Genomic DNA, 16,429 nt, shown 5'->3' on the forward strand with positions numbered 1-16,429 from the left:
AAATAAATAAATAAAATTTGACCTATACTTCTTGAATGGCCAAAGCATCAATTAACCTCATTACTTTGTCCTTGAATTCTATATATTATTACATGATTATCTAAAAGCACCTCACCCTAGAATATAACAATTGTGTGGGGAAAGGGTTGTTGTTGTTGTTGCTGCTGCTGCTGCTGCTGCTGCTGTTATTGTCGTTTTGCTTTCTTGCTTGTTTGTTTTTTGTGGTTTTTTTTGGACAGGACAAAGCAAAGACTTTTAACCCCCACCAACCCCCACCAACAGAGCCAGTTTAAAGTATACAAAAGTATCTAACATAAAACGAGCTGCACATCACGTCCATAAAGGTGAATATCCATAATGTCATCAAGGACATCAGAGTGTGTGTGTGCGTGTTTAAAAGTATCTCCATTTACAGACTTCACAGCTGACTGTATTATTTGCTCCTTTCCTTTTAGACAGATGATAAATGACTACATGGGGGAAAGCAACACAAGCCAATAATTAATTTCTCTAAAACAAAGCATTATTTGTTTCTGTTGGAAGGGCAAAGATCACCTGATACCGTGGCAAGTTGAAACATAACATTTATAGAGAAAGAATAAGAATTTATGACATTTTTTAATAAATCACCGAACAACCTCATAATTTTACACAAGCAAGGGGACCCAAGGCAAACAAACAAAAACAGGGCAACTGCATAAGTCTCCAGACTCTGCCAGAACCCGAGTATACAGAGGGTCAGGAAAAGTGGCTAATTATTGTTATCTGCTTCTCCGTCATATACATTCTTCAAAAGAAAAAAAAGAAATTTAAAAACTTAAAACTCTCAAGTGCACATCTATCACTCTTCCTGATGTCACTTTATAGCTATTTCCCGTGAGCAGAAATCTGTTAAAGAAAGTAACAGAGACTCTGACTCAAAGAAAGAGGAGAGGCCAAGAGAGGTGTTATCAGAAGGAACACTGCAGAAGCAGGCTGATTCTGTTATAGAGGAACAGAGGATGTCATTGCAACACAGACCAAATGCATGAGAGCCCTATAGAAAAAAATAATCACACACAGTTGCAAAAATGAAAGAAATGTCCCTGTATCCTGCGTCTGACTTCCATCATCTTGCAAGTTTTAACCAGGGTCAGAGGACTATAATAGCAGCCTATGAATAAACCTCCATTTATTACAAATTTCCAGACTTTTTTTTAGGATTGTAACAGCAGATGTCATAAGGTGTCATCACAGCAATCGTTAACAGTGATGATGATGATGATGAAGAGTGTGCTGATATTAACAATGACCATAATGACTCCTATTTATTGATGCATACCTAAGGACCACTAAGCATGTGGCTAGGCCCTTACATCAGTGGCCCAACACTGTAGGAATTCCACAAATTTCTCTTGGGGATAATCCAAATCAGTCTTCATTTGGTCCCAACACTAAAAACCCCAAGGGAGAAGGCAGCTTTGATTGTCTTTTGGGATCCACTTACATAGTTCTCAAACTTCCTCTTAAAACTATCCTGGGTCCATTAGACCTTGTTCATACTCAGTTACTAAAAATACTTTCCTACATGTACTTCAAAATTAAAGTGTGGTTGAAATAAACAACTCGCCTAGCATTTTTCTGGCTTATTTTGTCTACACCTACATTTCATCCCTAGAAGGTCAAGAGACTACTTTGCTTATTTCACTAAATCTAGTTCTAGGAAGAAAAGGAAAAAAAGTAATTATAGATATATCTGGTGTCTAGATTTGAAAGGTTGAGCCTCAACGTAAGTATTCAGCTTGAAGAGAAAATGTTATAAAAGTGAATTTTCTAGAGTTTGTAAAGAATGGAGGCTAATGGATTTTAATTTGACACACATCCTTATTTATTAACATATGAAGATCTTTTACCTCCATCCGATTCAACTCACGGGGTTGTTGGTTCGCAGGCATTGACTCAGAATAAGAATCAAATAGCGAGCACTCCCGCTTGGGCTTAGGAAAGGCTAAGAAGAAACAAAAAGAATACATAAGAATATATACTATATTCACAGCAGTCATTGTTTCCTATCAGCTCTTCTGTGCTTAGGAAATATAACAACAAAATCTGCTAGCCCCAATAGACTACTTATGGCTATAATCGAGCCGAGGGAGTATTTTAAGTTCTTCACATACACAACCTACTATTTCTGTCACCCCCATTTTACATGTGATGAAAGTGAGGAGCAGGGAAGTTAAGCAACTTATTCAGGGTCATATAGCTGGTAAATGCAAGACCAGGGTCTTGAACTGTCTGCATTTACGTTGTAACACAGTAGTAACCTTCACTATCACAATACTTTATGTTTTAACTATGCTACTAGCATAATTTTTAAATGGCAGTAACTGGTGATAGTTTTAATGCTATGAACATTAACTAAGGAAATACTTTACATTTTAGCTATTGTTGTTGGAAACAGACAAGATCTTACAATGATAGGTGCCCAAGAAAACTTTATAAAATACTCTTTTCTTTTGGTTAGCAGAAATAAGAAAAATAAGAGCACAAGCTCTTGCGGATTAACAACAAGGAAAGAAGAATCACATTTTGGGTTTCTCCTAACATAAAACAGTGACAGAAGCTGCTATGTTAGCTGGGTAGCCAAGTGGATTATGCTACTTGGTAAACTAATACTCAACACACCATTTCTGAGAAGCAGATTCTGTTTCACCACTTTGTCACAAAGTAATTAAGAAAGAAATATCTCATCAACCAGGAAATTGGTCAATATCCCAAGGAGGAAAAAGTAGATCATGGTAGACAATAACCAGAAGCTACAAATTTCTCAAGACCAGCTATTAAGAAATCAAAATTTTAATGCCCTGTTTAAACAATTTTTTGAAGCAAATGTTAAAAATGGATTAGCATTATTTTTAATCCTTTCTCACCTTCCCGCCCCCACCAGAGTTTGAAATGCCACCTTCCCTCTGCAGTGAAGTACTGGCCACTGACTAACAGCTACCACATGCAGCTGAGTACAGGCACCTTAAATGGTTCGTTTGCTTACTTAGGTCTGAATTTCACTGATACTGGGTAAGGAAAGGGTTCATGTGTAGGCAGGGAGAGATGGGGGGCCCTTAACCAGGTTCTGAAAGAGGGAACAAGAGATAAGGGAGTAGACTAGACCACCTGGCCCTAGATGTGAGGGAGTATTTTTTCTTTGGTGGCTACAGTGTAATTACAGAAACTGACCAAACCTCAAAGAAGTCAGTCATTAAGGGTGTTATCAGTTGTGCTTGCTCAGACCAAGACGGCCCAAGAATCTCAAGGCCACAACCTCCCTGGTCAAGTTTTCAATAAAAGACCGGCCTAAAACCCCTCAGTGGCAACCCATTTGGGACCCCTCTCACTCTAGAGAGTTTTTTCTTTCCTTTCTGCTCTCACCTTCACTTAGTAAACTTTCACTTCACCCCTTTGTGTCTGAGAGATTCAGTCTTTGACTCTGTGAGACAAGAACCTTGAGATCCTGCAACAATATCAAGTAGGGCAAACCACGGGCCCTGGCGATTTTTCTGACTATACCACGTAGTCTCATTTCCTTGGTAAAAACTCAGCCAAACACCTTTCCAAGTACCATTCCACAATCCAGCCACACGAGCAGGTTTAACCAAGATAAGATTTCTGCTTCTAGTTGACCAATCAGTGATTGGACTAGAATTACCTGACTTAAGCTTTATCACGCTAGGGTCTTGCTACATATAAAGCTAACACTTTCCAAACCTACAAATGCCATCGTTAACTGCTAAATCTAGTCTCTAGCCTGTCTCCATCTCTCCAACTCCACTGTCACCTCCCTAGTGCCAGCCCCCTGTGGATCTAACTGGACTGCTGCCATAACCTGGTCTTTGAGTTTGCACCCCTGCTCCTCAAAATCTGCTCTCCAATCAGCAACCAGCATAATCCTTTCCAGCAGCAACTCTGATTGTGGCACTTCCTTGCTTAAAACCCATCAACATCATTGCCCATGATTTCTTCCGTACCTTCTTCTTCAGCCTCATCCCCTGCCCCTCCAGCTCTCGCTCCTAGCATTACAGCTGCTGTGGCCTGCACTTTCCATGCCTCCCATGCTCCAAGTCTCCTCTGAGGGCCTCTACAGCATAACTGCTGCCCCCTTTGCCCAGAGCCTACTCTTTCCCCTTCTTCACCTACATAGCCCTTAGCTCATCGTTCACATCTCAGCTCAAGTACTTAAGGAAGTCTTCCCCAAAGTCATGCACCCTCTTGCTGCAGCTGTGCTTCTCCTTCACAGCACCTATCACTGCCTCCAATTATGAATACACGAGTTTATTGAACATCGATCCTCTAACTGCCAGCAAGTTCCATGATGGTAGGAATGCTCTTCTATACAGCATTCTGACCAGTGAGAGTAACACAGTGCTCACACAATTATTTTTTAAAACTACAGTAAAAATCTATACCATAATCCACTCAGTCACCTAAACAGGAAAATATCAAAAGCCCATGGGTAAGCTACCAAATAATCCAACTTTTCCTTCCAACTGTGTCCTTTAGTTTCCACTATTAGGGAAAAAATCAAATACAACAATTTGTTTCATTATTTTATTGAAAACAAGCTTGTATAATTGTAAATGCATGATGGTATCAACCGAATTTATACTCTTCACCAATCTTATTGAAAACTGGATTAGATTTTTTTTAAAAGACTGAATGTAGATGAGAGAAAAAGTTGCAACAAGAAGCTTTTAATAAAGCCAAGTGGGATACCATAAAAATGAACCCCCAAAATGAACAGAATCACTCATATATGCAAAGTCTAAAAGCACAGAGAAAACCTAGACAGTTTTAGCCATTTTCTTGAGCTATATACAAAAATAAACATGAGTGATAAAGCATTAAAAAGTTAACTGTTAAACCCTCAGGGTTTGCCTAAAATATGCCATCACTGAGTTTGATGGGGTTTTATGAGGTCTCTCATGGTTTTTGTTAGAACTGTATAATTATTATTTAAGATTAATCCCACAAGCTCTGGAAATGATGTGCAGTTTTTGTTTAATTAAAGGGTATGTGATGGATTCTTCAGTTGCTTCTGTATAAATGCATGCTGACAGCCTCCACAAAAGATCAGGAACAAACAAGGGCCTTCATTCCAAATGAGAGGAAGATGCCTCTTGACTGGCAATCTGTTTTGCAGACTCCCCCCAACTGCATGAGCAAGGCAAAAGCAGCCATTTGCAGCACTGAAGGAATCAAAAGAGGGTACTTGTCTTCTGTTAACACACTTTTTTGCACAGGGCTTTCAGATTTTTAAAAAATTTTATCAGTGGCTTTTGAAACAACCATGAAATACTTGGATACCTACAAAGTGACTTCTCAAACAAGGACTCATGACAGTACAAAAGCATTAATCAAGACCCAAAAACAGAAAGCTAAGTGTGGGTATGGGAAATAAGGTTACCCAGCACTGTGCCCAGGGCTTGCAATAGGAAACAGTGACAGTATTAAATATAACTAAATAGCCCTGGAGCAGACCTTGGCCCTCTGGTCAGCTGTTCATCCCCATTAGAGAAAGACAAAGCCCCATGTGGCCCTGCTCCCAGGAGAAGGGGCTCCTGGATGACCTGATACTGACTTGGTTACAAAAGTTACGCCCTTGCCGAGATAGCTCCAAGAACGTTAGCTCTTCTTTGCCTCAATCCAGAAGGAACAGAGAGAAAAAAAGGAGAAAAAAAGATGGTGAGATAGACACCCAAGTGGAGATAGAGCTGTTTGTCATGCTGCCCAATTGCAAACTGGTTCCTGGGGACCCATGAGGGTCTTCCCCAGCCTGGAAGGAAGAGTAGCAGGCTGGAGCTACATCCTGCTGCAGTCAGAAAGCAGCTGCAAAGTCTAAGCTCTGAAATGAGTGGTAGCCTCTACTGCCTAAACCCTCCCCTTCACACATTTTATGGAGGCATTTGGGGAAGATCCCAGAACGGGTCCCTCTTCCCCCAACATGTTTACCTGCCACTGGCACTGGCCACACTCTTAGTCTCTTCCCTTGGTTGAGCTTTGGCCCACTCACTATCAAATACAGAAAATGATAGATTTTTTGTTTAAGAGTCAGAGACCCCAAGACAGACTTAGATAAATCACTGGCCACTTTGAATCTAGTGTTGTTATGAGGGACAAGACATGATAAACTAGAGCCTTTTTCAGATCTAAACACAAAATGTGTACTCTGTTAAAGACTATTCACGGTTTCTTTAGACATTGCTCCTTCTTGCCAGTAATCATCCATGACTTGAGTTCTCATGTTTTTAAAAGACCTTCTGTAAAAAGTGAGAAATCTTATTGACAGCACCATCTGTTTCTGGACCCTTTTAATGGAAGCTATACTTCTCTGAGTAACAGAAATCTTATCAGTGCCCACTGCCTTTGAAAAAGGCAAGAGACATTTAATTTTCCTGTCTTCCGAAAGAACTGATACAAATGTTAGACTCACCATGACTCTTTCTTATTGAAAGGCTTTGAGGGTAATAGCTTTATTAAGTAGAAAGACAAAGAGTTCTAGTCCAACCTTGTGGTGTGCCGAATGTTCTATATCTCTATCTGACTGCAGTTACATAGATGTATACAGATGTAAAAATTTATCAAGGGTATATTAAGGTCACAGCACTTTGCACATTTCCTGGCATGTAATTTTTTAACTTCTTCATTAGGCATAAGAGTTCCATTCCATTCCATTGCCTCTGGCCACTTGACACCAGAATGTACCTAAAGATGCCAAGTCAGCACTTGGCTCTACAGGAAGATCTTTCTCTTCATTTTTTATCAGCTAGGAGGTTCAGTACTTGCCTATTCCACAATTTTCATGAAAGGGTAAGTGACTGGTTCAAATCTATCCAGAGAACAATAGAATGGGAATAACAGATGACTCACAGTTACCCACATCATCCTTATTACTTATATCATAAGATGTGAGAGTCTAATATCAGTTAAAGGACTTTAGACACAGAAGACTCAGCAAAGTGCCTGGATACCACCTTAAGGCACAAAAAGTTCTTATAAGGCCTGGATGGAAAATGTCAAAGGTTTAGGACTTTTATGAAGTCTTACCTGCTTGCAGGTACTCTGGCTGCAGAGTCGGAGGCAGGCCCTCAGGCAGTGGGTAGCCGTTTTTCCGAGCCACAATGAGATGAAATGCAGCACAGAACTCAGGCAGGGTCAAGGCTCCATCACAGTCAGCATCACTAAGTTCCCTAAATATAACATGTCACAAGCACCTAACATGGGGCTTAGAGGAAAAGTTACTCAGGCTCAAATATGCAAACATGGGGCACCTGGATGGCGCAGTCTGTTAAGCATCTGACTCTTGGTTTCACCTCAGGTCATGATCTCAGGGTCCTGAGACGGAGACTCATGTTGGGCTCTGTGCTCAGCACGGAGTCTGCTTAAGACTCTCTCTCTCCCTCTCCCTCTGCCCCTCCCTCACCCCACTTGTGTCTCTGCCCCTCCCCAATCCCTCTCTCTCTCCCCCCCACCTCAAATAAATAAATATTTTTTCAAAACTATGCAAACACAACTCCCAGGCTCTCTGGTGGTGGCCCTACAAAGTCTCCAAACTCCTAGGAAATCTCAGGGGGCACTTGAAGGACAAATGATGATCAACAGCGCTGGTACCAGCAGCACTTTATAAACAAAACTTTACACTCTTCTGGTTCTCTGGCAGGTCTGTTTTACAACATTGAGTACACAAGACTAGAAACTATAGCACAAAAAGGAAAATAAGGCTCAGAATTTGTTAGTTGACAGTCATTCAGTAAATGGGTGGTGTGAAGAACTCCAGACCTGGCGCTCACAATAGTCAAAGGAAGGGCTGACTTCAACCTTTTTACAGTTGTCCCAGCCATTATAGTTACCTGAGCTCAGAAATGAGCACTTCATTTTTCAGCTTTAAGGAAGAACCTTGAACTTTTCAAGTCGCATAAATATTGTATCAAAAATTTGCTTGATAATACCATATTTATATTTAACCTGTATCTACTCTTTAATCACGAGATGATCACCTGTGTGGGGACAGGGGATGTACGGGAAATCTCTCCACCTTCTGCTCACTTTGGCTGTGAACCTAAAACTGCTCTAAAAATTAAAGTTCTACTAAAAAAAACAAAAACAAAACAAAACAAAATTTGCCTGAGAATTCCCTCCTGGGAAGATACAAGTAAGTTCAATAAATACTCGTTGAATTATGTTTTCAGATAAAACCAGCAACTTGGGAAGAAAGGAAGAATCTTGAAAAGGCTTATCTTTGCTTCAGTGCTTCCCAGTGAAAGGCACAGACCTATTTACTTAGCACAAAACAAAAGTTATTTGCCAAAGTAACTAAGACACCATAAGCTCAACCAGCCTCTTAGGTATATAGAGACAACATACTTGTGCTGGGACAAGTGAAGAGATAGGACATAAAACCATGCTGGAAAGGTATCACTACTTCAAAGAAAAAATATAGAAGGTAAGCTCCTTAACTTCCCTTTGGACCATTCACATTCTCCTCCCCGAAGGAGCAGCTCCCCAGGGTGAAGAGTCAGGGAACTATTTCAAACGCTGGGTGGAGAAAATACCATTCAGCTTTTATGGATATGTTTCAACAAAAAGATAGGAAGCCTCATGCAAATAATGTTAAGACTGGGAATTCTGCCAAAAAGTGTATTCTTTTCAAAATGATAATTTTTTCCCCTAGCTTTAAAATCTAAGATAAGTCTTGTTGTAAAAAAAAAAAAAAAAAAAAGAATTATGCTAGAATATATTGCTGAAGAACCTAAATCCAGCTCAGAATCCCAGATACACTGGCATGCACAAATGTTACTGGAATAGTTTTCCAATAAAATGCACAAAACATGACAAGCAATTTTAAATCCTGCCACAATTTTTGTAAATCCTTGTGAAAAAAGTCCTACATAAATATTCCAATGTTTTAATTATATATTTATAGCAGCGTGGTCTCCCACCCAGGCTTGAGGAAGAAGAGCCTACACACAGCCAGGAGTTTACAGAGGCACTGAGCATTCTCATAAACGCAAATCAGCCATCTGGACGGTCGGGGTACAGCCCTTCTGGAGCCCGGGCTGCAGCCGGCGCAGTGGCAAGGTGCAGTGCACACCACAGCTGCAAGTCTGAACCAGCAGATAAACACCAGCCAAATTTATGAAGCTCAGAGGCAGCTAGAATAGTCAAATTTGACTTAATTCCAAAACATTTGTGGACCTTCTGTTCACCTGGCCTCATAAAATATTTTAAAGAAGAGCTTTTCAAGATCCTCTGGTTACTTGCATCATATCGAGTAGAAATATCTGAAAATAAAATTCACGAGATGGGAATGCTCATATGCCCATGCAACTGTTTAGACAGGAAAGGGATCTAGAGGAGGATAATAATTGGGAAATTGATTTTTAAATAACAGCTAACAGTTACAGAGCACCAGGCACTGAACATTGTGCTTTTCATATAGTAACTTATTTAATCTTCACAGCAACAAAAATCGTTAAGTTCAATTCACTCTCTTAGTCTGTTAAAAAAAAAAAAAACACTCAAGGGGCCCCCAGGTGGCACAGTCAGTTAAGTGTCTGACTCTTGATTTCAGCTCAGGTCATGATCTCAGGGTCTTGAGATCAAGCCCCATATCGGGCTCCACACTCAGCGGGGAGTCTGCTTGAGATTCTTTCCCTCTTCCTCTGCCCCTCCCCGTTTGTGCTCTCTAAAATAAGTAAATAAATCTTTTTTTAAAAACATTCAAAAGATAAGACTTTCAAAATGCAAAAGTAGGAGCTAAGGGATGGGTATGTAATGACACAATGATACTAATGTGGCATTAATTATACTTACCATATGTAGGAGAGTTCTGGAATGGAAAGCTTTGATTTGGTGAAGAAGTTCTTGGCCACAGAACCTGCCAAGAGAGCCATTGTTTAAATAAATCATTGATTACTTATCTAAAGCAGCTTTTATATTTATATGTAAATGAATCGCCACTTTTTGTTCAGAATCCCTACCATATAACAACAAATGTAACATTTATTCATCAAAGCAACTATAAATCATATGGCTAAAAACAACACATGAACAGCTTTGAAAAGAATATATAAATTACAATAGGGCAAAAGGAGTAATATCATAGTACTTATTATGACATGTGAATCATATAAATTAATTCCTTCATTTTTCCAAAAATCTGCAAAAGTTTATTCAAAATTCAAAGGACAAATTTCAAAATTATTAAAGTAAAAATCTGACAAGCCCTTTTAATGAAAGGGTGAGAAAGTAATATACAATCATGGTAGAAAACAGAGCAAAAAGAAAATTAACACCATTAATCTTACCACACAAAGACAAAACAGACATCTTGGTAAAGAGTTTGGTGAAATTTAAGATCTCTTGGTGGCTCTTTGAGAAACTTATCCAGGAACCTCTTGCTACATTATCCATCACAAATTTACCAGTATCAACTGAAATCAGGTAATCATTCCATTTTACATGTTATATAGCTCCAAATCCCAACTGCACTTAAAATGTTAGACTGATCCTTATTGAGATTGAAATTCTTATGCTTTCAGCTCCAAGACCAATTTCAAAATGCAAAAGCCTCAATTCTAACACAAAGAACAGTCAAATCAAAGCCTCAGGCTCTAAACTGATAAAGTCAAAAGCCTTTCCTTGGCAATCACAAATCTTCTAACGGGCCTTAAAACAAGGGATTATAACAGACCCTAACGCAGATGTATTTTCCTTTGACAGATTATTAAGGATCAAAGGCAAAGTGCCCTATTAACCAATGAGCTTTCTCCCAAAAGCATCCTGGGAAATAATGCTGTCATAGGACTGTTGGCCATCAGTGCAGCCACCTTGTCAAACATTTATCAGAAATGTCTTAAGAGCCTATTTATCAGCGATTTTATAGATATAAAGACATTCTCCATTCTCCCCTCAACTCATTCTTCTTTTTCCCCCTTGATATCCTTTCTTCAAATCATGCTAGGCCCAAACCCAAGCCAGAGACCTAGCCTGGCCTTCAGACAGTAGAGAGAGACTGTTCTGCCATGGTGTCCCAAAGAGATTAGGTAGGGCCCATCCAGAAGCCAACAGCTAACAAGTTCAGTCATGCCCTAGCTGTCGAGAAGGAAGCTTATGAGAAAGCCCAAGTGCTCCCTCCTTTGGTGCTGACAGATGTTTAATCAGTGAGCTGGAACGCTCACCCTAGTCCTAATCCCAGCCAACCTAGAAGCCCCAAGCCAGCTTCCTTTCCTTGCTTTCTCCAGCCATTTTCAGACCTGTTGGGAAGATTTATATGGGGCAAAAGAGGGAGAGGTGAGGCTTAAAAAAGTTGTCAGCAATCAAACATCAAAATGTGGATTCAGACTTTGTATTTATTACAAAGAGTCTCTCAGCCCAGTAAAAAATAGCTGTACATAGCATTGATATACCAGTGATAAATGTTAACACAATGAACAGGTATAAATCTTTTAAAAATAAAGACCAGTAACACAATATAAAAATGGGTAGAGCTATGCCAGTTCACAGAAATAGATTCAACTGGCCTTTTTTTTATTAAAGTAAACTCTACCCCCAATATGGGGCTTGAACTCACAACCCCAAGATCAAGAGCTGCATGTTTAGTTTTGTTTTGTTTTTTTTAAGATTTTATTTATTTGTTTGACAGAGAGAGAGACAGCCAGCGAGAGAGAGAACACAGGCAGGGGGAGTGGGAGAGGAAGAAGCAGGCTCCCAGCAGAGCAGGGAGCCTGATGTGGGGCTCAATCCCAGGACTCTGGGATCACGCCCTGAGCCGAAGGCAGACGCTTAATGACTGAGCCACCCAGGCGCCCCAAGAGTCGCATGTTCTTACCGACTAAGCCAGCCAGGTGCCCAAATGACTCTTAATCATATTTAAAAACAAAACAAAACAAAAACCCTCAACCTTCTTCATAAGAGATCCATAAATGAAAACCACACAAAGACATGATTTCTTGCCTTATCAAGTAGGGGAAAAAAACAAAAGTCGGTGAACAAGTAGTGATAGTAAGACTGTGGGAAAATAGGCATCTTGTACAATGCTAGTGAAAGGACAGCATGGTACAACCTCACTGAAGGAGTGTTTTGCAATGTCTAGCAAAATCATATTATCCAAAGATACACTGACAAAAATATAAAAAGATGTGCAGAAGGCTATTCACAACAAAAATATGTGTAAGAGCAAAAGACTAGAAATAATCCCAAAAGGGCACTAGCTAAATAAATGACTGCATATCACACAGCCTAGTAGCACACACCTATAAAAGCGAATGGGAAATATCTCTTCATGCAATATGGAGTAATCGCCAGTACATAATGGTAAGTGGAACAAGCAAGGTGGGGAGAAGTATAAATAGTATGCTACCATTTATCTCACAAAAGACGGGAGGTAAGAATACACACACATGGATATAGTCACACGTGCATGAATTTGCTTTTACTTTTAAAAACAGACAAACCATAAAAAAGGGGGCAAGGAAGGAAAGGGTAGAGGGGACAGGAATAGAAGCTAGACTTCTTTGCAAATTATTTTGTAGACTCAAATTCAGAACTGCGAAAATATTTTATATATGTAGAAAACTAAATTTCAAAAACCACAATCCCTAAAAATTGAAATCAAAACAATTAAAGCTGATAAGAACAAAGCCGGAGAACTCCCGCTTCCTAATTTCAAAACCTACTACAATACTCAAGAGAGTGTGGTATTGGCATTAGACTAGACAGTGGAAATCAGTGGGAAAAAATTAACATTCAGAAATAAACCCTCACATTCATAGTAAACTGAATTTTGACAGGGATGCTAAAACAATTAAATCGTGGAAAGAATCATTTTTTCAAAAAATGGTGCTGGGACAACTAGATATCCACGTGTGAAAGAAGCAATCTGAACACCTACCTGATATCATACACAAAAATTAACTCAAAATGGATCAAAGACCTAAATATAAGAGATAAAACTGTAATATATATGTATACCTTCTTAGAGGAAAATACAGACATAAATTTTCATGACCTTGGATTAGGCAATGATCTCTTAGTTATGGCATCAAAAGCAAAATCAAAAACTAAAACAGATAAACTGGACACCATCAAAACTAAAAACTTATGTGCTCTAAAAGATACTGTTAGGAAATAAAAAAACAAGCCACCAACTAGGAAAAAATATTTCCAAATCCAAATTAAAACGGCAAAGGAACATGTATCCAGAATACGGGCATACCTCGTTTTATTATGCTTCACTTTACTGCACTTGGCAAATATTGCATTTTTTGTACAAACTGAAGATCTGTAGCATCCCTGTGTTGAGCAAGTCTATTGGTACCATTTTTCCAAACCATTTGCTCACTTTGTGTCTCTGCATCACATTTTGGTAATTCTTGCAATATTTCAAACTTTTTCATTATTATTATATTTGTTATGGTGATCTGTGATCAGTGATTACAACTCACTGAAAGCTCACATGATGGTTAGCATATTTTAGCCACAAATTATTTTTTAATTAAAACATATACAGTGTTTTTAGATATAATGCTATCACACACTTAATAGACTACAGTATAGTCTCAATATAATTTTTACATGCACTGGGAAATCAAAAAATTATTTGAAATTCTTTATTGTAATATCTACTTCATTGCCATCATCTGGAACCAAAACTTCAATATCTCCAAGTTATGCCTGTATATAAAAAACTCTTACCATTCAGTATTTAAAATGGCAAAGGATTTGAATAGACATTTCTCCAAAGAAGATATACAAATGGTCGATAAGAACATGAAAGGATGTTCAATTTCATTTTTCACCTGAGAAATGCTAATCATAACCACAAAGACATACTACTTCACACTCACTAGTGAGGCAGGAGGGAAGGGAGACTCGGGAGACAAGTTGACCAAAGTAAAGCCATTCTGGTTTTAGACTGACCCTTAACCTAAAAGTCAGCAGGTAGCAGACAGAGACACAAGATCCAACTCATGGAAGACCACAAGACCCCACTCCCTCCGGCAGTAAAAGCCACAAAGGCCGGACATTCTTAAAATTGCTCCCTGTGGGTAATTTCACAACCCTAAGCCAATGGAAAAACTAACCACCCAATGTAAATGATAAAGCCAAAGTTAAGGAGTAAGTCCTTCCCTATACAGTTACCTAATTTTTAAAACTTATAAAACCCTTTCTTAGAGGCAAAGAGGGGTCCTCTTCCTCACCTGGGAGAAGAGACCACTATTTTATCTGTGAAGTAGCTCCTTTCTCACTTCTATACTTAATAAATTTTTGTCCCTTTTTCTAAACAGCTTGCTCTTGAATTCTTTCTCATACAAAGCCAAGAACACTCAAGGCAAGGGGCCTGAGGCCCTCCCTCTCAGGACCTCGGCCCATCTGGCTTATAGGATGCCTATAAGCAATACAGATCTTAAGTGTTGGTGAGGATGTGGAGTAACTAGAACCTTCATATGCTGCTAGTGGCAATGTAAAATGATGCAGCCACCGTGCAAAATAGTCTGGTCCTCAAATGATTGAACACAGAATTATCATATGACCCAGCAATTCCACTCCTAGGTTTACATTTAAGAGAAATAAAAACATACATCCATACAAAAACGTGTACGCAAATGTTCAGAGCAGCATTATTCTTTTTTTTTAAGATTTTTTATTTATTTGAGAGAGAGAGTGTGTGTGAGAGAGGACCAGAACCGGGTGAGGAGTAGAGGGAGAAGCAGACTCCCCTCTGAGCAGGGAGCCTGATGCAGGGCTTAATCCTGAGACTCCAGGATTATGACCTGAGCCAAAGGCAGCCACTCAACTGACTGAACCACCCAGGTGCCCCTGAGCAATATTATTAAGAGGCAAAAAGTGGAAACAACACAAAAATCAAGTGCCCATCAACTGATGAATAAATAAAGCGTAGTATATCTATACAACAGAAATTATTCAGCCATAAAAAAGCAATGAAGTTCTAGTACATAGTACAACCTGGATAAACCTTAAAAATATTATGCTAAGTGAAAGAAGTCAGACACAAAAAAAGACCACACATTATGATTTCATTTATAGGAAAAGCCCAAAATAGGTGAAATCTTTAGAGAGAAAAAAGTAGCTTAGTCATTATGTAGGGCTGGGAGGTGGGGAGAGCAGGAATGGGGAATAATTGCTAACAAGTAGGTGGTTTGTTAGGGGGGTAATGAAAGTGTTCTAAATTCAGATTGTGAATATACTCTGTAAATACATGAAAACCACTGAACTGTACACTTTACAGGGGTGAATTTTATGGTACGTTAATATCTCAAAAAAGATGTTTTTTTAAAAAAAGACATCACCTAACTGCAATATATGAACCCCTCTTGACCTTAAACAAACCGTTTTTAAAAGGCATTTGTGAGATAATCAGGGAAATCTGAACAACAAAGACTTGATGATATTAAGGAAATGTGTTTTGTATTTTTTTTCATGTGTGCCAACGAATTGTGGTTATGTTTTTAAAAGAAGTCTTTCTTATCATTTGAGATATGACCTAAAATATTTTCAAATGAAATGATCTGATAACTGCTCCAAAATCATCTGGGCTGAGAGAGGATACAGACAGAACAAAATCACTGGTGTATAATAGGTACACAGAGATTTGTTATACAAGCCACTCTAGTTGTATCTGTATTTGAAATTCTGCAAAATAAAAAAGTTAAAATAAAAACACTCCTAACAGCTACCCATTTGTTATCTAATTATACACATATGTTATGAAGAAACTCACTTAAGGGGCGCCTGGGTGGCTCAGTCGGTTAAGCGTCTACCTTCAACTCAAGTCGTGATCCCAAGTTCCTGGGATTGAGCCCCACGTGGAGCCCCGTGTCTCCCTCTCCCTCTGCCCCACCCCACCCCCACACCCCACCCCGCCCCCGGCTCTGCTCGCTGGCTCTCTTTCTCTCTCTCTCTCTCTCTCTCTCTCTCTCTCTCGTGTGCTCTCTCTCAAATAAATAAATAAAATCTTTAAAAACTCTCTTAAGCAGTGGGTAAGGTTCACAAATAGTCAATCTGGGTTTCTGCTTATTTTAAGTCCTTTTGTCAACATGAATTTGTTATATCTACAATATTCTCCTTTCAATAAAGCTATTACCACCAATCAGAAAAATGATGTCTGAATATATACAAATATATTTCAATTACACACCTTATTTCTCAAGAGAAAATTACTCAGTCCACATTCAATATGTCAGGTTACAATTACTGACGGCATATTGTTATTCTTCAAAATTGAAGTACAAAAAGAAAGTTCTACGAATTTTTCTTCCAGACTCTAGTATTTCACTGTTTAGTCTTCAGCCCAGGAAAATGTAGGCACACAGGAATTAAATCAATTTGTCTCAGTTTGAATTTTACATGAGAACTCAACAAGAATACATATTTAGAA

General features: G+C 39.0%; 1 protein-coding gene across 1 annotated transcript in view; it reads right to left on the reverse strand.

Annotated features, from left to right (window-relative positions):
- The window catches only part of REPS2 (RALBP1 associated Eps domain containing 2), a 219,323-nt gene that overhangs the window by 95,618 nt on the left and 107,276 nt on the right, over positions 1-16,429 (reverse strand). Inside the window, exons 7-9 of the mRNA XM_040633929.1 lie at positions 9,844-9,907; positions 7,078-7,220; positions 1,893-1,987 (exon numbers count right to left, since the gene is read on the reverse strand). Coding sequence (XP_040489863.1) covers positions 1,893-1,987; positions 7,078-7,220; positions 9,844-9,907 — 302 coding nt within the window. The remainder of the gene's footprint in view (positions 1-1,892; positions 1,988-7,077; positions 7,221-9,843; positions 9,908-16,429) is intronic.

The sequence above is a fragment of the Ursus maritimus genome (genome assembly GCF_017311325.1).
Source record: "Ursus maritimus isolate PB19 chromosome X unlocalized genomic scaffold, ASM1731132v1 scaffold_X1, whole genome shotgun sequence".
Classification (NCBI taxonomy): Eukaryota; Metazoa; Chordata; class Mammalia; order Carnivora; family Ursidae; genus Ursus; species Ursus maritimus.